The 22458-nt window shown below is 32.4% G+C and overlaps 1 protein-coding gene across 5 annotated transcripts in view; it reads right to left on the bottom strand.

The window, feature by feature from the left end:
- Positions 1 to 22458, bottom strand: part of LOC117115723 — a 53499-nt gene that overhangs the window by 17820 nt on the left and 13221 nt on the right. For 4 of the 5 annotated variants that reach the window (XM_033259641.1, XM_033259643.1, XM_033259642.1 and 1 more), the window contains exons 2-4: positions 15472 to 15595; positions 9837 to 10086; positions 216 to 375 (exon numbers count right to left, since the gene is read on the bottom strand). In XM_033259641.1, coding sequence (XP_033115532.1) covers positions 216 to 375; positions 9837 to 10086; positions 15472 to 15513 — 452 coding nt within the window. In that variant the 5' untranslated portion in view covers positions 15514 to 15595. Of the gene's footprint in view, positions 1 to 215; positions 376 to 9836; positions 10087 to 15471; positions 15596 to 20772; positions 20887 to 22458 lie in introns of those variants that run through there. The other variant, XM_033259645.1, reaches the window with a different exon arrangement.

The following is a 22458-nucleotide window of genomic DNA, read 5'->3' as shown; positions in this document are numbered from 1 at the left end:
TGTGGTTATCATCAACATAACATGAGTTACGATAGATTTGAAAAGGTATGAAATCTACAAAGAGGAACGTTCTGTTATCTCAAAGGGGTATTTATTCCAAATGAAAAAAATGGCATAAGTTGAATCAGGAACAAACACCTTGGTAGATTGTAAATCTATTGGAAGTCACAAGACATTCATTTGAACGAATAAAAACTGAATAAGTTACAACTCACCTTTCTCGATTAAGTGCTTGAAGTCTGGCTCTGTTCTCCTCGGCTAATCTTACTCTAGCGCTGCTGGACCCTGTGTTAGCACTTGTCGAAGAGCGCCCACTGCTTGGACTTTTAGCATGTAGCCTCACTGATGCTGGAGACGCCATTGGAGAATTACTTGCTAAAGAGAGAATCACAAAAAAAAAAAGGATTTAAATATAAGATCTTGCATGAAAACATCCTTTGATTCAACCATTGGAGAATTACTTGCTAAAGAAAGAATGAAAAAAAAAAAAAGGACTTAAATATAAGATCTTGCATGAAAACATCCTTTGATTCAATTTCTATGTGACTGTATACATGTATGTGCTATAATCACATAATATGGATGATTGAAGAATGAATCAAAGGATTTAAATCAAATTAAGACAGGTTATATCAACAAGAAAACAAAGCAATGATTCCCTAATGGTGTAGATACAGTAATTGTTATGGTACCAATCTGTTGTTGAGCATTATTGACCAACATAGAATACAATGTAAAATTCACATAAATTCTAATGTTTTTTTAATGCATTTTTAAAATTTTCTGACAGCCCAATTCTACTGTCAAAAAAAAAAAAAAAAAAAAAAAAATCACAGAATAAAAAAAAAAAAAAAAAAAAAAAAAAAACACAAAACAGGTTAAATAAGTTTCCATATGTTAGCTTTAGATCAGACAAAACATTTTCAAAACACCAAATTGATTGTCTGCCTGTGTAAGTACCAAAAAAAAATTTTTGTTTTGCAATTTAAATCATCAATTTGACATTTACATTTTTAGGTCAAACTATTGGTGCATAAACTTTAAATTTAATATTCAGCCATGTGGACAGAGGAAGTAAGGAGTAATCAATTTGTAGAAAAGAAAAACCAGAAAGGCAATAAAATAGGAACTCTAGAGATATCATAGTTACCCACAAGATACTCTTTTAAGAAAACAGTGTTGTTTCATCACTACGGTCGACTGGGCTACAAAAATTGGGTACGGTTATGGAAATGTCATAGCAATTAAGCATCATGGTGAATTAACGCAATCGGATCTAGCCAAGCTGAAGTGATATTATCTAGTGGATTGCATCTTTCCACCCAATACACAAATCACTCCACAATCAAAATGTTCTTCACTCGGTAGGCCTACCATTTCAGTCGATTAGGATGGTAGGAAGTCAGGGATAAGATTGGAAAATCTGACCATTTGAATTTCCAGCAAACGTGTCTAGTTAATTAACTTTAAAACGCATCTACTTTTCTAATTTAAATCGAGAAAACTAATTAAACTAAACAGAATCAAGAGCTGTGAATGATATAGCAGACAATGAAGTGATGAAATTGACTGTCACAGCTAAGATAGATTATTCAGGAGGGAAATTTCGTAGTCAACAAGTTAAATGTATCTTGCAAAAATAAAAAAGCCCACAAATTATGAAAAGGGCAACTTGAGATCTACAGTATGGGTGGTTGGAAGACAAGTTGCCATAGCAATTGTAAATAAAGCACTAAACCATTAATGTCAGGGGTTTGAATCCTACACTGGTCAGTTGCCTGATAGTAAAGTAAGAAAATAGAATTAATTAAATAAATTACATATGATTATGTACTGCAACTTATTTGCAACTCATGAATTTTTTGTTGTGACGGTGCAAGGGAAAAAAATGGAGGAGAGTTATTCGCAACTCGTAAATTCTTTGTTGGGATGCTGCAGAAAAAGGTTGCCCCTTTGTCATCAGGTATTACAATGTTAATGGGAATGTAGTCCTATGTGTGTGACAATGTCATTTTATATTATACCTTATTTAAATTTCTTTATAAATCGTTATACAACTGCAAATTAAAATACTAGTGATGTTAAATATAAAAACAGGATACAATTAATTACCATTGGTATTTATAGAAACAGGATACAATCTATTATGAATATTAATACCTATAATAATAATAATGCCTTTTTTTTACAGTCTAGCACACACTACTGTACGTCGGTATCAGCTATCACTGCTATTCCATGATACTATATACATTCATTAGATTAAAACACAACCAAAAAAAAAATGTATGTCGGTTTGAAGATCAGAAACTTTTTGATAAAATAGTGTCGATGTCACTTATAGATAATAAGAGCATAGGTTACCGGGAGCAAACTTTTACTGATCTCAAATTATGGTGTTTGTTGCAAACGTCATATTTTATCATGCAATTCCAGTAGCAATATAGTCAAGCCCGAATTCACCATCAGCATCAAGTACCAAATTTTATTGGGTGAAGCATAAATTATGGCATCAAACTTGACATTTTTATATTGCAGTTATTGCACAACCTCAACTGGTTTTGAAATTAGGTCTCCTTGCCAGGAGCTCCTTCACAATGTGAAGCCAGGTCACATCAAGATAATCTAAAACTTAAATCTTCCTTTTGTTTCATATTTAATCTAAAAGTATCTTTATTCAGTCCATACTTTAAAAGCTGTGAATTTATTATCATAAATCTTTGACCATCAATTCACAGATCTTTTCTGATAAGCCAAGTAGATAGAGTGCTTACTATAGCATATGTACCACGAAGTAGCCTGTAATCTAACAAGCCTTGTAGCCTCGGGAATTCAACGGAAGCATCTAGTCTTCTATTGCTTATAAGCATTAACAAAACATCATCATTCACTTACCTAATTTTAGAAGAATCACCATAAAAAAAGAATAATCCATGGAATTTTTCACCTGCCAAAATGATAATTAGGTAGGTATAACAAATGTTTCAAAAAATAAAATTATAATTAATTTGTATTGTTGTTGATATGTCTCAGTGGCCCCTTCATATCAGACATGATAAATAAATAAATAAATAATTCACTATTAATAACAAAAATACAATTATGAAGTACAATGGAAAGAAGGAGAGGGGGTAATTGCACTAGGTATAAGTACAATGGAAAGAAGGAGTGGGGGTAATTGCACTAGGTATGAAAGCTTCTATTGGTCACCAATATTCTTTATAAATGATCAGTTTGAAAAAGACATTAAGTTGGAATAGCTTGCCAATTTAAAAGTATTAAAAATAGAATTATTTTGTACTTCTGTCTGTTCTTTTTTAGCAGAACTTATTACTGTTCTTTTCTTTCCATTCTGCCCATGTGCTATAGCATCCAAATACAGGGCACACATCATTTTGATGGCTATTTGGTTTTAGACATTCAATTCTATTCAAACGATTCAATCAAACAATCAAACAAACCTTTATTTTGAAAAACACTGTTAAACACATTATGTACTCTACTGATCAATTTAACTATTTGGGATGAATCCACATTTGTGAACTGGCACAAAGACAATATTCTTCACTCCTGAATAGTATACACACCAAGTGTGGATTGCATACAGACTAATACTAGGAATTCAATGCAACAACCCTACAGTACCCATTTATCCTCCTGGTTGAAAAGTGACATTCACAAGGTAAAGTGTCCTGCACAAGTGAAATGCACGATATGTTCATACTAACGACTTCAATGCGGAGAACTTGAAAACTGTGTCTACCACTCTACCATAAAGATCAACAATTTTCTGCAACAAACTTGATGACAACAGTGATGAGTCACTCATCACCTTGTTGCAAAATGTATAAATCCCGCGAGAAATCGCATTAGCATCCTTCAAAATGTACGAGCTACTAATCGATTTATCTTCTTTGTTTTTCAACAAACTGCAAGACATAGGTGACTGCTGAGGATAATCGTGTATGTTGTAAATTGTTCACATGAAATGGGTCATTGCCACATTCAGTTTACATAAATTATCAATGTAACATTAAGAATTAGGGATCAGTTCATCTGAAATCCTGCAGCTGATATGATAATGCCAACTGAATAAAAGAAAATAGTACCACTTAAGTTGCTAAACTTTACTTGATGACCATGTTGCTGAACTTTAAGATGTTTCTGAATATGAATAAATGGAGATGGCTAGGTTGTATTTAATTACTAATGATTTCATTACTCAAGAGTTAAATAACAGAGGACAATAATTTTAAATTCAGACTTAAGTTAACCAAATAGGGCCTATGCAGTAATGGTCATGGCAAGAAGGGTAACAACAATGACAAAGATCAGTGCGTGATTGTGAGCGATGCATGCGATGCGATAACAACGTTACCAAGTAAAATGAATTACAATACGATGCTACGTTCGTTAGCATTTCTTTAAATTTGTTTAATTGCCATGACTCATATTTGCTGCCCAATTTTTATTTCCTTTGGGAATATTTAATTGGGTTTGAATAATTCCCCGATGGTTAGAATTCTAAATGAATAAATGGTCAATTAGTTGTGAGCTCCACGGTTGGAAAATAATTTCTCCTGCAGGAATTTCCTGAAGGAATGTCCCACCTCATTCATTTTCCAGCGCCATCCGTTGATGACATATGTTACCATAAATTAATAAAACATGTCATAAAAGCCTGCACATCTATTAAATAAAACTGCAAATATATTTATGAATTCAAGCTGTTCATTAATGAACCAGCTTCATCAATATTTTTCACTTTAACGCATATTCAAGGCTAGATTAGCTGTATTTCATTACTGTATAAACCTTCTACATTTTGGAGAATCCATAAATTATCTCTAAATAACAGCAATAAATTAAATTTATAAAAGAAAATTTTAAAAATTTTAAAAATAAATATTGGGTATATTATGATTTTTAATGAGTAGAATGGTGTGAATGTGCTTGCCCTTAAATTTGAAGGTTTTGGCTTCACTTTTGGTAGAAAATGACACAATTTTCCTGCAGTCAGGGACCTGGGTTCAGATCATGGGATAAATTTATGAACAAAAATAAGAACTCCTTAGAAAACCATGAAGAGACCTGATTTATAGATCATCACTCAATTTTGTAATTTATTTGCTGTTTAAAATGTAGACATAAAAATATACATATTATCAGTAGACTCTAGTCTACCTTTAAACAGAAATTATAACAATGTGGATACAATGCTATAGCCAGCTATTGGGAGAGTTTGGCCAGTCCCACACATTTTTGCTATTGGGTCCACAAAGAATGGGTCTACATTTTTAAAACTGGTTTTAAAATATGCTGTTTTTATGCACAAAATGAGTCCATTTTTTTGAAAAATGGGTCCAGATTTCTCATATTTTTTGTAAAATGGATGAAGTTTTGCATAAAATGGGTACGGATTTTTTTTGTATTTTTGCACCATGGGTCCACATTATTTGAATTTAGGCGTACTGTAAAGTGGGTCCGTCCTGATATTGTCCTGCACTGTTTGAAAATCCCGGCTACGGCATTGTGTGGATATTTTGATAAAATAATATTAGTAAGTTATTTAGTAATACGATGAAAAGAAGAAATCTGGAATATTTGAGTTGTTAAATTGGAAGGTGTTGATATGGTTTGATATTCAACATTCTTATTAGTAATTAATTTTTATTTGGCTGTTTTTACGCAAACTTGTTATCTCTTCAGATTTTAATGAACATGATTGATGAGTCTAATAAACACGCAAAATGATGATGATTAGATTTCGCTTCAAATTTAATAATTACATCCTGTCTGGCATCAACAAAGTACATTACAAAAAAAGGCCAAAGTTCAAAACAAGGATGATACTGCAATGTAAGAAAAGCTCCTACAGACTAAAGTGGTTCACTTGGACCCTTGATAGCCATTATAGTACAGTACCAATATCTTAATTGGTGTTTTAAAGTGAGAGCTTGTCAAGAGCATACAAATGTAACTAGTCTGCTGTATTCGTGTTATTAAGATACGCCTGATTCTAGCCACTGGGCCAGTTATGTAGCGAACCTTCGCTAATTGTAAACAAATATTTACTTGCATCCAACAGCCTCCAGATGTACTTAAATCGCCATATGACATTTATATCAGATCCATTACGGACACACATGTTGGCAATTATACTGTAGGCCTATGTGAGTTCTCAACAGGCTGGAGAAGTCTCTTGTATTAGAAGGATCTGACTAAGGCTACAGTAGGCCTATATTATTTGGTTTCAAAATAACATTTAAATGATAAATCAGAGTATATTTTTTTTTTTTTTGTAAGGCCAAATAAAATTTATTAAGTGTAGTTTCACATCCCTGCACTCATCCAATTTTAGAGCCTATTTTTCATAAAAACAGTTAATTTTCCACTATAAATTTACAAATAATGAAAATCTGAAACATTTTTGTGAAAGCCAAAGTTGAACCATAAATGGCAGTACATTACAAAGGTTCATTATACTTCTTTTATAAAAAAAAAAAAATTATTTTTCTTTATTATTTATCAGCCTGTTTACCACAAGTATGTATTACAGTAAATAGCAAATAGTAAATACCCTCATCCAAAAAATAATTTCAAATCTTGGACCTGAAACTAACAATTAATTTTATTTGGTCTAATGTTATTCAGACAAGAAATCCATACATATATCCAATTTTAGTTTTTAGGTTTTCAGTCCAACACTAAAGGAATCCTTAATATTTTATTTCGCAATATTATATTACTTCATTTTCAAATCAGGTAGAATTCCAATGGATGTGCTGTAAACCTTTGCACTTCATTTTCATCATTTAAGAAACATTCCATTATGCTTTAATATTCTCATAACAATTACTTCCTTCAACCAATTTCCTGCCATGTATGCACAATGTTTTTTTTTTCCAACTCGACTCAATCTAAACCATAATAGTAGATAAACAGTAGGGCCCTAGTTACAAATCTTTTAAATATAGCTATTTTTTCTAACAACTACAACTCCATACACTAAGCTTCATAATGAGGCATGATAAGTTAACAAAGCACCATTATGAGTTTACGCCATCCTTCTAAGGCAAACCATTTACTACTCTGGATGAGAGAATGAAACGAGAAAAAAATGTGATCTGAATTACAAATTTTAGACAAATATCTGACAACACGAGAAGATTATAAATGTTTTGACATTGCATTTCATATCACGTCTCCATTTCATTCATGCAGAAATCAAATCAGAGAGCATCCATTGGTACAATGCAGCTCCAGAAATATGAAACTGTTTTAATATTCGTAATTTAATTACCGCTAAACGCATCGGGTAGCTAGGCCTCTCTGGTGGTGTACCAACAGCAGTTGATCTTTAAAATCACTACCATGCTAAAGGCTTTTTAACACAGATAGGATGCCTCCCTGGTGGGCTACTTTTAATCCTTTTGACTTTCGGCCTTGATTATCTAACTTTGACACTATAAAAAAATATTCACTCTAGCTTTAACACTGTACACAATGTTATGACCTAGTTATTGCTATCTCGGTTACTGTGCAGTTTCTACCTTCCTTACACTGTATAGATTTAATGTGTAAGGCCATTATGCGTGTATCATGTGCGTGATGTTTACTGCAATGTACAGTATGTATACATTAAAATTGACATATATGATGTTGATTACAATGTACAGTACACCTACATTTGAGTAAATGTGTAGAAAACAAGTAAAACAAATATTAGTAAATTTTTACATTGAGGCTCTAAAACTAATTGAGGGAGGACTTTTGAAACTAACAAATTAACTTTATTTGGCTTAATCAGTACAATTTATTTATTTGCTGTTCATATGTGATTTAAACAAATTTATATATTGGTATGGTTCCTGTTTTTTCCATTATTTTTCCATTATGAACATTTTGTATTTTGTCTTTATAACATTATAGAAACAATATTTATTTGGCAAGAACAATCTTGCCAGGAGCAAGAAATAAGTAGCATATCAGATAATTATTCATTTTATTTAAATGTTGTTTTTCAATTATAAAAATTGAATTATGCATTAACACAAAAAATATAGTAGATCCTATTAATTTATAATGTATTTGACAGAGTATCGTATCTGCTCGAATAAAAGTCTATCCCCTAGTTTAGGCTTGATTTCAGATACAATACTAGCCCTCATCTGCGAAAAAGCCCATGGTATAATTACAACTACTGATTGTAGCTGAATTTAAGCATCCAGGTTTTGATATTGTAATAACAATATAAGTGCCTATACAAAAATCAATTACCTGAGGCTCTACAATAATAATATATATTATTTGTTATGTGTTGAACTGTGAATTAATAAAACTTTGCATCATCTGCATGTCAAAGAGTTGAACACCTTTGGGAATCGTAAGTGTGTGTAATAAACACGTTGGGTCTTTGAATTACCAAGGACAGATACATTGACTATACACAAGGAATCCAAGTACTATGGCGTGAAAATCAACTATGTCAGGTGTACAGTACGTGTAGATTTCAACTATCGTAGTGCAAGTAAAAAATTTTATGTCAGCTAGTATTGATTAATGTAAAATATGAACATCCCTGTAGACAAGAGTACTTTATAGTCAATCAGAATTTATATTAAAGTAAACTTTATAAGAATGTTCTATTATTATTTTAGGGATGTTTTCAATGGGAGTATAACTAAATAATCTACATGTTATAATCAGTTAAACAGAATTAATATTAATAAATTTAAGAAAAAAAATGTTAAATTTATAAAATGCCTCTTATTCTAAAGCTATAAGAAGTTGTGAAAAAACCATATAATTTATAAATTTTTAAGACGTTGGTCGGTTTGGAAAGTGCTGGTCTAGTACTGTACTGTAATTCACATGTACAGTAAAATGGGTACTCAGGTGTGAAAATGTTTTATTGCAGCTGGTGGACTTTTTAAATTTTAAGATGTTGGTCATTTGTAATTACCTAATTGCTTCCCATACTGAGGAAAAATGAAAATACACTTTTTTTGTTTTTTTATATGGTGTTTGAGACAAAGATAAGGTTTGGTGCAGAAACCCCTCTGATTTAAAATATTTATACCACAGAATTATTAATCACTGATCTACTATACTGTATGAATATTACTCTCCCTTCTATAACCACCTTTGGTTAATATTTCCAGTAGTAATGTTAAGACATCCTGAGGAAATACCTAGAGATCAGTAAAAGGATAAACAAATGAATTGAAGTAGCGGCCTCCTTACATTACTAAAGGTTACATTAAATCGCCTCTCCAGGGCCAATGTCAATTCACCGATCACTATAATCTACTGACTTTCACAATAATATTCATGAGAGACATTTGGAACTTCCACTAAAGATAGATATTTACAGAGATCTTGGCAATATAAAACAGGCATTATTTTAAAAATGGATGTTAGTTTCTTACAATAGATTCAAGACTCAGTTACTTATTGCTTGGAAACGTTCATGGGCTAATATCCGCATTCAACACATAATTATACAACTATTATAAGCACATTAGCAGTGAACTTTAATCAACATTATGAAAGTGCCCTGCTTGCTGACATTCAATTTAAAAGCAGCAGTGATGAGTTGAAAGCCAGTTAGACTGAATGCGAACAGAGCACGAGAACTTTCTCTAGGAAAAAGGGATGTTCAGCAGGAATTTCAAACTATTTTTATTCTAATCTTTAAGTCTCTTTATGGGGTTTTAAGGAGTGGAATTAATTTTGGTTGTGAGAAAAATTCCTGCTGTCATTGGAACCCAGGAGACTACGATAAGAAGGCAAGCACTGAAACTCCACAACAATAATGCAAACATGTGGCTTACCATCAGTGACGTTCCTTACACAATGCTCTAGACCAGCTCCTGCAACAGAACTTTTGTCAACCTCCCTAATTCCTTGTCCTTCGCCCCTGGCCTGAGCTCTTGCATGGAGGCTTGGGGAGTCCATTACATGCCTAGGAATCGATTCTGCTCTAAACATGTGGTTACCGGGTATCACCTCTGGTTGTTCATCCATTCCATGAATATGTCCTCCATTTTGGTACCGATGAGTTAATTGATGTTTTTGTGGTCTCTGCATGAAAAACAAAAAAAAAATTATTTGAACATAATCACTGATTTAGACTGATGCTAGTTAATATTCTATATGCATACTGTACTACTGTATGTGTGTATAATATCTGATAAATATTGTGACATGGTATTTAAACTAACACTTCCATAACACCATACTCACCAAGGACTTTTAACTGTAAAAAGTACTTGTACTCACCAACTAGTGTCAGCACACTATAGGTTGTACAATGATCTCTACTATACTATTGAGTACATACCACAAAAGAAAATGACAACTATCTTTTATTAATGAAGCATATGATTTGAAAGTAATATGTAATGTATACTGTATGTAATGACAAGCAACTCAATATTGATTACAATGCAAAAAGGAAATGCATTATTCTAAGTGTACTAGTGGAAAATGATTGGGATGATGGAAGTAGTTGGGTAAAAAATGAGCTCATGATATGTTGGCTAAGAAGCTGGTGGATTGTGCATTATGAAACTCCTGGTTGCCATGTCTCCAAACCTGGTAGCTGGGTGGTCAAGGAGCTTGTGGGTTGGTGGCAAAAAAATTTAGTTACTGTAAGAAGCATAAACTGGTGACTTTGCAAGAACCTTTTGACTTGGTGACAAAGTAAGAGCTTGTTTTGGTGGGTTCGTGACAAAAAAGCTTGCTTATGGATTGGCAGCAAAAATATCTGTGGATATTCTCATAAGCTACTGTAGGTGGTTAAGAAATCGTGGTGGTTAAGATACTTGTGGATTGGTACTAAGACACTGATGGCATAGTGAGCTAAGAAGCTGAGGCCTTTCTGTATAAGAAGCTGGTAGCTTTTTGTTAAAGAATGGTTGGTGATCAGAAGAGTATAAAAACAAAGTAGACATAGTGAGGGTGATTTTACCTTCACTATGTCTAAACTAATTATTATATGAAATTTACAAGCAATATTATGTAACTTCACCAATGGTTAAAATTGTATAAAAATTATTTAAAAACAAATAACCAACATTAACAATTACTTAGTAATAGTATTTACAATAATAATATACTTCAGTAATTTCAACCAACACAGAAGCAAACAACAAATTATAAAATAAAAAATGTTCTTATTAATATAAAATATTTGAAGTGCTAGGCCTATACAAAAATAAATAAAATAAAATTTATGAAGCATGTAACATCAGAACACTTGGAGAGAAAATGAATGACTAAGGGCCTACTCATAGATGGCAGACTATAAAAATATAAAATATTTTAAAGAAAACCACAGAAAAAAATCAAGTGCACAAATATTATAATATAATAAATACCTGCACATAATAAAAAATACAAAAAAATGTAGTACAGTTAGAAGTCATTAAAATTACAGGAGGAACTGAATCATTAAAAATATGTAATGGCTGTCAATATGTTTCAGTATAAAATGCGAACTATGATAACTCAAGGAAATCTTAATTAGATGCAAGTCTTATTCAAATTAGATGGGGAGCCTGGAACAATTTTTTATGAAATTGAGAACATATGTTAGCAAAAGCATGCACGAGTAAAAACATAAATCTAAAATATGAAATCCATATTTTCTAGAAGCAATTCTCAAAACTGATATGCTTTCATACGACAGGTTTGTAATCAAATACTGAACAGTTCTAGAGATTTCTATATTAACTACTATACTTCATCTTTAACCAAACATAAACTGGAAATGCTCGTAATTTATACAGAATTTTGATGGAAATTATAATGAAAGAATTTTGTTAAGCAGTTGGCTTTATATTCCTCCTAATTGCATTACCATCAATGAAATTCCTCAAAGGAATACCGTTTGTAAGTAATTATAGAGTAGTTAATTGCTAAACAGAGATTTAAGGAATGGAATCTTCTTGAAAAACTTCAATGAAACATGTTAAAGCAAAGAGTGACTATTGTATTTTACGATAAATAAACCTCCATATGAAACAAAAACTAACTTTAAAGAAATGATGTTAGTTTCATTCCAAAATTATATCAATTTATAAGTGTTAACACTGAATGTTCTTTTCACTGTGTTGTTTTCTTTCTACCTTGGTGGTTTGTTTGTAACTGTACCACTTTGAAAACCAATAACACAAGTACAGAAAGTGGCTGAATGAATGAATGAATTAAAAAAGAAAGGAAGGAACAAAAGAAAGAAAGAATGAATGAATGAATGAATGAATTAATTAATAATAAACCTACTACTAGCTTAATAAATTCAGGATGTTTATTAACAAAGAGTCGAAAATAAACACAATAAGGTTTAAAGGTTTAACCTTATTTTTATCAATCATGGCTACACATTACATCATAACCAATCATAGGATAAGAATTCTGGACATTTATATTTATAAGTATCAATTATTAATATATTCTTATTAAGGCTAAACATTAACCAGTGAAGATAGATTTGTAGATGATACAAATTTTTAAAGAATGAAAAAATAACTAGGTAGGTAGCATTGAAAATTTAAAAAAAATCAGTGTAGAAATATTTGTAGAGTATTTTATCTCTCTTCAACACTCTACATTGACAATATTTTAACTACTATTCGTCTAGGCCTGTAGGCGAGGCCAGGTATAATTAGTTTCCTCACCTTAGATAAAGAGCAGCAGTGTATCCCAAATGGCCAGGCTATAAGAACATTGTTGTTAATGTAAACTCATAAATTCTATCACCTTTTCCCTACTCTATGATTAAAATGCCAAGCTGGCAACCAGATCCGATGAAGAATATACACAGGAGGACAGATTCATAATCAATTACAGGAGGAAAACATAACCATCTGAGGAAACCTACGCATTTTAAAATTAATATCGAAGTGCAAAGCACTGCCTGAATACACAATATTATATGATTAGCATTACAACAAAATGTAAAGAGTTGCAAATGTATTCAGTGCAACATCATAATCATGTGTAATTTGAAGTCCTAAATTTGTTTAATTAAAATAAAACAATGTACTGTATATCAAGTTCATGTAATTACTATTATTACAAACACAGATGAGCTTTCATACTAGTAAAAAATTATTCAATTATTATTTTTATTCATATTATGATCATTATTGTTCATCATTAATTCCTTTATTTTTAATTTAAAAAAAAGTTACCATTACTACATTATCATTATTAATTAATGATATAATGGAATGTGACTTGGTTGTCACGGTGCTCATTTCGCAATATCGGGATGTTTGCGTTAAAATTATGTGAGACACTACCATTTTTCCTTACTCCTTAACCAAATGATGTGGATTATGAAAAAAAATTTATGTTCCTGAAAACATTGACTGTAATCATCATCATCATCATCATCATCATCATCATCATCATCATCATCATCATCATCATCATCATTATCATATTTTGCTTAAGCAGTTCCATGACAACTATTACTGCCACCTTAAGCAGTACCTGTTGTAGCTACATCCTTGCTTGACCTTATGAATTATGAATCCCTTAAAGCAATGACATGCTTCTAGAATCATCTTGAGGGATGTTCAATCAAGTGTCATTATATTCATTGTTTATCCAACTCTATGAAAACGATTCTACTTTTAACATATTCTTATTTTATCCCTTTACTCTCATCACTGATTATGCTTCAGAAAAACATATCTAAGTATACTCATTAGAAACAAACATACTGCATTTGTTTCTAATTTGTGTAATAAATAATAAAATGAATTAATAGTGATATATATATATATATATATATATATATATACACACACACACAAATTATTACTGTATCCCATCATTTTGTAAAGCGCTGTGAGAATAATTTATTGTTTGTTGGCGCTATATAAAAATAAATTATTATTACCATTACCATACAAATAATTTCTTAGTGATATGTACTCTGCAACAGGTCGAGTAACGCAACAACGTTTTTCACTCGACCCATGTGCTTGTGGCAAGTAAATACCTGTACAGAATTACCCGGAAACCAGGGGTTCACTTATTAACAGAAGAGCGCTGATTGGCTGTAGACACGGCGCTTCCAAGGACTTTATATATTTTTTTTTTATACAATACGATTGTTCTACTACGCCTACACTAACATTTATGTAATGAATAATAAAGTTAAAAAGAAAATGTGGGTGTCAGTGTCTTTTTTTATGGGGGGAAATAATGAAATGGTAGATTAACGTTAGTGAGATTTGATAAATAAAAAAATCTATTTTAAATTAAAATTGTAAATCGAACCTAAACGTGACTGTAGGCCTATACACGACACAGTAATCTATTCCAATATCATTGGTTAAAATAAATTTGGTAGGGGGGGTTAATTACGAAGATTATTTTGTCTTTTCTATTACGTAAGATTTAGGGCTAAGACACACATAATTTATTCAGTGGACAATGTTCGTAAACAAACTTGAAAGTGAATTGCGCCTATCGATATTATGCCGACAACTTACGCATTAGGCAGAGTTTTCTCATGGCTGCAGACATGAAGTATGATCGCCGTGTTGAATGTCGGTGTATTTAAAGCTCACTCTCTGCATTTTATATTGTAGTAGAGATTGCTGATAGTGTACAACAAACCGTCTAAGACCGAGTGAATAAACTCCAGCACGCGCCTAACGAATAATTCTTGACACGCGTGTGTGTTTTGTACATGAAATAGGAACTTTATTTATGACGACATGATTTTACCTTCGTAAAATCGGGAATTCGTAAAATCGGGGTTCGCAAATGAGTGGTTCTACTGTATCAGATCAGCCCAAGGATATTCGTTAAATACTTCATCAATTTGATGGAATGCTGTAATTAATTTATCTAAAAGATAGGAACCTACCCTTAATGCATGGCTACTGAACTAATGAATTTATGCATGATTTATTACATGTATGCTGATGGGGTATCACTAACAGTTATTTACAATGCTAACCATCGTTCAGTGCACCCAGAGAAATGAAATCCCTTTGATTAGCACTCCTCATGAATAAACAAACTAAATGAGTTCTTTGATATCCCATAATAGATTAGGTTCGATCAATTGAACAAAGTGCTAAGCAAAACAGCGATGGTATAAAAGTCGAGCTATTTCACAATGGAGTCGCAGCGTAAAACTTCCTTCTTATGCCATACATCGTCAATAGCAATCGCTCTTTCAAATCCTAAAAAAAACATCAATATTTACATTTCAACCTATTTAGATTTTCATTTGTAAGCAATCCTATAAAGAATGGATTTCAGCTTTCTTAGTATGTACTGTACTTTAACATGTTGCTTAATATTGATGTAATCATTACAAAAATGATTACGAAGAATCCCTTGTGAATTTATCTTGCACCATAATGTCTGGTTATAAAAAAAAACAACATTAGATTTCATTTTCTTTTGGAGCTGATCTTGATGTTAAATTTTGTTTACCTGGTTCTGATGCAGACTTGGCTCATCCTGAGAACTATCCATTATATTGCGTTTCGCTATGTCCTCAATTGCTGCTGGTTCCACCACAGGGACACAAGCATATTACAGCTGAAAAATGTTACAACTGAAATGCAAACATAAGATCTATAAATACTCAAATTTAATTTAATTTTATATATTTTTTTTAACTTTCTATTGTTATATTATTATTATTATTATTATTATTATTTATCATTATTATTATTTTAGTATTATTATTATTATTATTATAAACAAATAATGTTCACACAATTTTTAGTTGGGTCAACAGCAAAACATACTCTTTTCTGTGACTCCCTCCCCCTGAAAGAATACACAATAAAATGATGATTTGTGTCATTTTAATATCATTTTATCGTTTTCTGAAAAACTACACTTTTAACCCTCTTCCCGACTGACGCATATTTCTGTACTCTTTCGAAAATGTTACAAATTTTGGACGGCCCGTTAATAGTACTTCAAGGGATGTAAAATATTTGATACATTTAGGTTTATTAAATGGCTTAAGAATATATGTTTACATCAGTAGAAGAAACAAGTTTTGTTATACAGATTTATAGAAAGTCACCTTTGTACCAAATTGGCTATAAAACATGTCATAGCTACAGTAAGAGAGCTTAAGTACTGAAAACAAATAATAAGCCCATAACAACTGTGTACTTTTCACTAATGCATGTATTATCAATTAATTGAAATGTGTTGAACTTTGTGTCATGTGCATTCATACTTAAAAACTATTGAAGAATAAAGTTGTTTAGGATTTATACAGTAAGTAATATACTTTAAATCATGAGTTTTTAGATACAGTATTAGAAAAACTGTTTAATGTTATTTTTTACAAAGAACTTTGGAAGCCACATTGAGGTTACAGTGAAATAAAATATAGCTGAAAGCAAGCAAGATGATAAATATAGCCTGCCAACCGATTAGACTACGGTACAGCAGTAATAGACCATTAGCTATGTCACAAATATAACTAGCTAAGTGTTAAAACGACCTATAAACAGATTGCATACATTATAACAGCAATACAAACCTGGAGGTAAAATGAAATCAAAGATAATATTATTATTCCTGTATTTTTAAACTTGACCTTTTAGCAGGTCATCAGATAGTGACCAAATATTAGAGCTGCATCAACTAATTTGTAACAGTTACACCACAAGTTATTGTGAATTCATACACTACAAAAAAGACAGAAATATGTCATTAATTTACCTCAATGACAATACACTATTCATAGAATAATCACATGTGACAGTTGCTTTGTAAAGAAGCACACGTAAACATCTCTATCAACTTAAATTACAGTTTTTACTATAAGAATGGGGGAGAATGTATACTTGAATCACCTTATAAGTCCATAAGCCAATTCATCCAACTTAAGATATTAAGAGTGTCTCAATTCTAATAGAACAACACACATCTCAAAAAAGTAAACTTGTTATGCAGGATAATATCCTGTATGGAGTTTAATATGTCTGATGACTCCGGCGTCAATTCTTTTCTCACACTTAGTCGAGAGTGTCCAACTTTAGCCTACAGTACCATAAACTGTGCTCTAAGACTGTGTATTGTGATTGGCTAGTATTGTCCAAAATTATTGACAAATTGTGTGAATTGCACTTAAAACAAGCATCGGGAAAACAAGAATGCATTAAAGTAAGTTCATCATACCATAAACATTTATCGATGTGAGCATGGTATAACTTTTTGACCCTGTGTCAGTGGCGGCGCTAAGAAAAACCACAATTCGTCAGGGAGAAAAAAAATTCAAAAAAATTATATGTATTTTGTACATATTAATAGACTCTAAAATCATTTAATTAGCATTTGAAACCCTAAATTGTCATATTTTTGGGGGGAGGGGGACTACATCCCCTGGACTAATTTTGAAAGGTTTTTAGAAACGCCCGACCATGCCCACTTTTTTCTCGTTGGGGACCTTGGACTCCCTTGTCGGGGAATTCCTGGCACCACCATTGCCCTTTGTTGGAGGTGGTGGTGCCAGGTCCACAATTACAAAATATATTAATATAATTTTAATCCTATGACATATAGTATGACATATAAGTGACATTACATACTCATAATCTTATCTATGGCTAATGAAAATGTAAACAAGCTGAGCTGTCTTCTTGCAATTGGCTGTGTAACTTCATTTAAATAGTGATAGAATATAAAGTATACATGATACAGCTTTTGGGTTTACTCAGGCAATAACCTCCACTCCCTTGTACATAATATGTCATAAAAAAGTGAATGTTACACCTCTATTCAGGTATCATCTTAAGTCACTATAGATACACTATCCTCCACTTCCTATAATGAATTTAATCCTTCTTATGTGATCCTGTACATCCCTAAGGTATGTAAATCTAATGTGAAATTGACTTAAGATAACTCAATAAACCTCTTGTACTATGTCACTCACTGGTTTTATGATAGGGAGATGTGATCAGAGCTAACATCAGCCTGATCCCTTCTGCCATAAAACAGGAAAATTAAACAACAACCAATGCCTTTGCACTCATAAAAAGTAGCCGATTGGTGATAACAAAAATATTTGTAGCAAAGGTAGAAAATTATCTTGATTAAGGAAAGGAAAAACATGCTCTTATAAGTCCCTGCCATGATATCACCTGTGGTCATGGAAGAACATTAAAAAACACATGGCCCATAGAGTTAGAACAAAAATAACAGACACTAAACAGTATAGGTAGACTTTGCTTTATAGTAAACTTATATTGATAAATCCAAAAGATACTTATACCCCTTTCAGACAGACCTGCAAAACGGTATTAATACCATATTACTCGAACGTCGGCGTTCTATGTGAAAGGGTAAATACGCCTAAACGCCGGCTTCAGTTAGACCTCCTCGGGACCTAGTCTTAATACCGCATTAATACCGTAGCGAGTTTTGCCCAACTCGATGTGAAAGGGTACAGGGTTCATCGCCGTCTTACGCACTGAGGCATAACAAATCAGACGGTCACACGAGCAGCCATCAACCGCTACTACAGCTAACAAAGCCGATGAAATCGCTAGCTGACGGTTCTTTTAGACGCGAAAATCGCCTGCACCTAGTGACTCAAAATAAAAGCCTCGCCTTAAACGCTTCCTAAATTCTTTCTTCCCTTGAACGAAACGCATTAGAAACCTTCTGTTTCTCAATTTATATGTATTGCAAACGTAGCAAGCATTAAAAAACATTTGCAAAGCAGCAGTTTTATGACTTCTTCCCCGGCCATATTGGATTAATGGAGTAAACAAAAACTTGCGCCCTCTTTGTTAACAAGCACAAGCGCCATAAACATCAAATACTCCTTTCCGCAAGAACCCTTTCAGACAGGATACGGTATTATTACCGTATTTTAACTAGCTGTGTGAAAGGGTCTGCGCCGGCAATAACGGCGGCGTGATTAGGGTATTATTGCGGTATTTTCTGTCTGAAAGGGGCTTTACAGTTACCAGCTTACAAGCTTGGCTTTTTAGCTCAGTTGTTAGAGTAAATGTATGGTAATCATGGTAATCATTTTTTAATCTAATTAAACAATGCGTTTTTTAAAAATATCTATAAATGATGTTAAATATATAACTGTCGATTTTTTGCAAGATGACAATAATTTAATGACTTTCTTAGTGTTATCATTACAGATCATGTAATACAGTAGTTGCCTTTACCATTTTATTCAAATATTTTACATTTTTTTTGTAAATTAATGATTTCCTTGTATAATAGTAGGTTTATCATACAAATTTTTCAAAACTACAACAGTGATATACAGGTTTTCAAAGCTTTTTGAGGATGTCAAGTGGTATAGTTTGGAGGGTATGTCACTGAAACTTTAACCATTGAGGATTTGCTTGTAAGTATTGTCAATAAACTATTAATAAAACTCAGTTCTCTACAGTACTGTACAGTAAATTAAATCCTTGGCGACCCACTAGGGCCCATAGGCCTGTAGCTTATCCCTGTCTCTGCAGCATACTAATTTAATTGTAATCCTCCCAAAATACGAAACGGAAAGAGTGACCAAGGGTTTCATAGATATTGTAAAAAGTGCAACAAAATATGATGGCCATCTTGAGAAGATGAGTCGGAGTGTACAGTAAGTATCCCGCTAGAACCGCCACAGAATTTCCGGTGCACTGAATTGATTAACAGAATCACACTCTCATTTGCAATGAGGAAATTATGAAGGGATTAAAATCGACCAAAGGGAAATATAAAAAGAAGTAACCTGTCTTTCTCTAATGGAATTTTTAATGCCAAACCAATTAAACATGCGTTCTAAAGTTTTAAATGACCTCAATCTGTTACAAGCTTCATTCTAACACGTGTAGACAAACACATTTCCAATTCAACCCATTTTTGCAAATGAGTTTTTTTCGCACACTCTGAAAATCTCCTTTTGCAATAACATGAACGAAGAATTAGAAATGTTGATTAGCTCTGAAAGGTCAAGGTTATTGCGATTCAATTAATATTCAAAAATAAATCACTTGGATGAAATAAACAAGGAAAAAATCCAACACAAGATTCAAATATTGAATTTTTGTTTAATGCACCTGTTTATCACTGGTACACTATTTCAAGATTATCTATTATGTATTTATTCAGGTACAGTACAACTGGCAATGCAGCCTAAGGCTGAAGGTATATGTACTGCATTGACAAATAACAATATTTAAAAGTAATTATAAAAACAAACTAGCTTCCAATTAGTGATATAGCTAACAGAAAACGTGACAAGCAAAAAGATCGTCGGACAAATCATGTCATATGCCACCTACAGTTGTAATTTTGCATGTTCCATTCGATGAAACTTAGAAACAATCAAATATGCAAAATTTACATGTTTTCCTATCCACATGATTTTCCTAAAATTCCTCACTTCTTGATCCTTGTGGTCAGGATTGTAACCTTGTAATCAAGAGATTTTTCACAATGTTTTCAAGGAAAAAATTTTATTGTTATTGGTACTGAAAATGCCTAATACCTAAATTTTTGGTAGAAACCCAGGCTTATTCTCCATAAAATACACTAGAGAAATATGGGTAAGAGGTGAAATATTATTGGCCTGAAAATTACTTACGGCACAAAGTTGCGGTAAACATTTAAGCCATCCAGCTCTACATCTGTATCATAGCAGATACTTGTCGCAGTACAGTGCCATTCACTGCCAACAGTAACATTTTGTTATAACTAATAAATTATACCAAATCTAGGCTAAATAAATAAACTATTCATACTTACTATATTAAAATGCAAATGTGCAGCTGGATAGCCTACAGTCATTAAATAATTCTCCATAATCTATTTCTAGTATTAAAAGTACTCCCGTCAAAATATACACACATGCTGTACAAATGCTTTTTGATGGATTGAATAAAAGCTGTTGACCACTTAGAACACTGGCTAACAATGGACGGAACAGTACAATAAAAAATGAGATAATGCATTTGTAAATATAACACAGACATACGTTACCTCAAAGGTTTCCGACAGATTTGTCAAAGTTCTATACAGCCTAATCTTCACGGATTACAAAATATAATTGGATTTTCATTTTGTGAATGGTACAAAACATACCAATGCAGTTAATTGGTCAAAGCTTTTTTTCTCTCTCATGCCATTGGTGTAACTAAAGCCATTCTGTCAAAATTACTTCTTTCAGATCAAATCTCATAAATCATTTCTAAATAAAATATTTTTCAATCCAGCAATTTATATTTGATCATTTAATAAATAAATCCAAATCATTAAATCAAAATACTTTCAAAAATATTTTAGACTTTCAAATCACTGATCAATTATATATTGACTCATTATATTTATGGATTTTTTTGACATCCAAGCTTTTCAATATTTAATGCTGTTTTTTAATTTGAACCACCTCCATCCCATCACCACCAATTTAAGCTGGGCTATCACTGCTTCGTACGACGGTTGTGCGATTGTTGAATGGTGAATCCCTGTAAGCGCGAGACGACACAAAGACATCTGCTGATTGTTGTTGGTAGTCCGAACGGACCTTCATTAAAAACGATCCGTTGAGCGTTCTCCAAAGAATCGTGTCAGCCGACAACCGTCGGGCGTAGTGATTGCCCAGCTTCATACAAACACAAACTTAACATGAAAAATGCAGCCATCATAAATTCCTAATTTTTAAGACAGTACAACTATAAAAAAAAAACTATAATTACTGCCTGCTGTAAGTAATGCAATCTTAAGAAACTGTTATTTTGCAAGAATACTTTCTTCAAATTTTCAATTAAAAACTAAAAATTTATTACAAATAATCCAAGCCTATATAAATGGCAAGCAATTCATATACCAGTATTTAAATTATTTCTTTTTAAGTTTGAGCTCAATTACAACAAATAGAGTATTAAACTGTAGATAAGCTTTACCATATGGTAGACAAGTGAAGAAAAAAATTACTCTAAACACAAGCAAACAAAAAAAAATTATGATTTAGCATAATAACAGCTGCTTATGTAACAGTAATAGTAAAATGGATGCCTTATAGTTTGCATGAGTCTGCTAGACATAGGAAAAGAAGATTTATACTACCCTAGCAACTGACTCCATATCATGATCTAGGCTAAATAATTCAGGATCAAGCCATTAATAAACATGCCCGAACCGTTTGATTAAGATTTATTACGGGAGACAAAGTCCTCGTAGCGTTCCCTATTTGAATGATAATCAGCTAGAGAAGCTTCCAAACTTCATCTACGATTGATGTCAATTTAATATGTGCTAATTACACATCAATAACAAAGACAGAGACTTAAGCACATCCCATCAACCGATCAATATTTTCATACATTTACACCTGCTTCGGTTTGCTCGGGCCTAAAATGTCCGCCGGAGAGGACTGACATAATGACGAAGAAAGCGGAAAACTTGACGGACATTATTTACACAGAATAAGAA

The sequence above is a fragment of the Anneissia japonica genome, unplaced genomic scaffold, assembly GCF_011630105.1.
Source record: "Anneissia japonica isolate Jap-2015-1 unplaced genomic scaffold, ASM1163010v1 scaffold3262_len730253_cov190, whole genome shotgun sequence".
NCBI classification, from domain to species: Eukaryota; Metazoa; Echinodermata; class Crinoidea; order Comatulida; family Comatulidae; genus Anneissia; species Anneissia japonica.
Note: the sequence above shows the minus strand (reverse complement) of the source record. Positions and strands in the feature narration are given on the sequence as shown.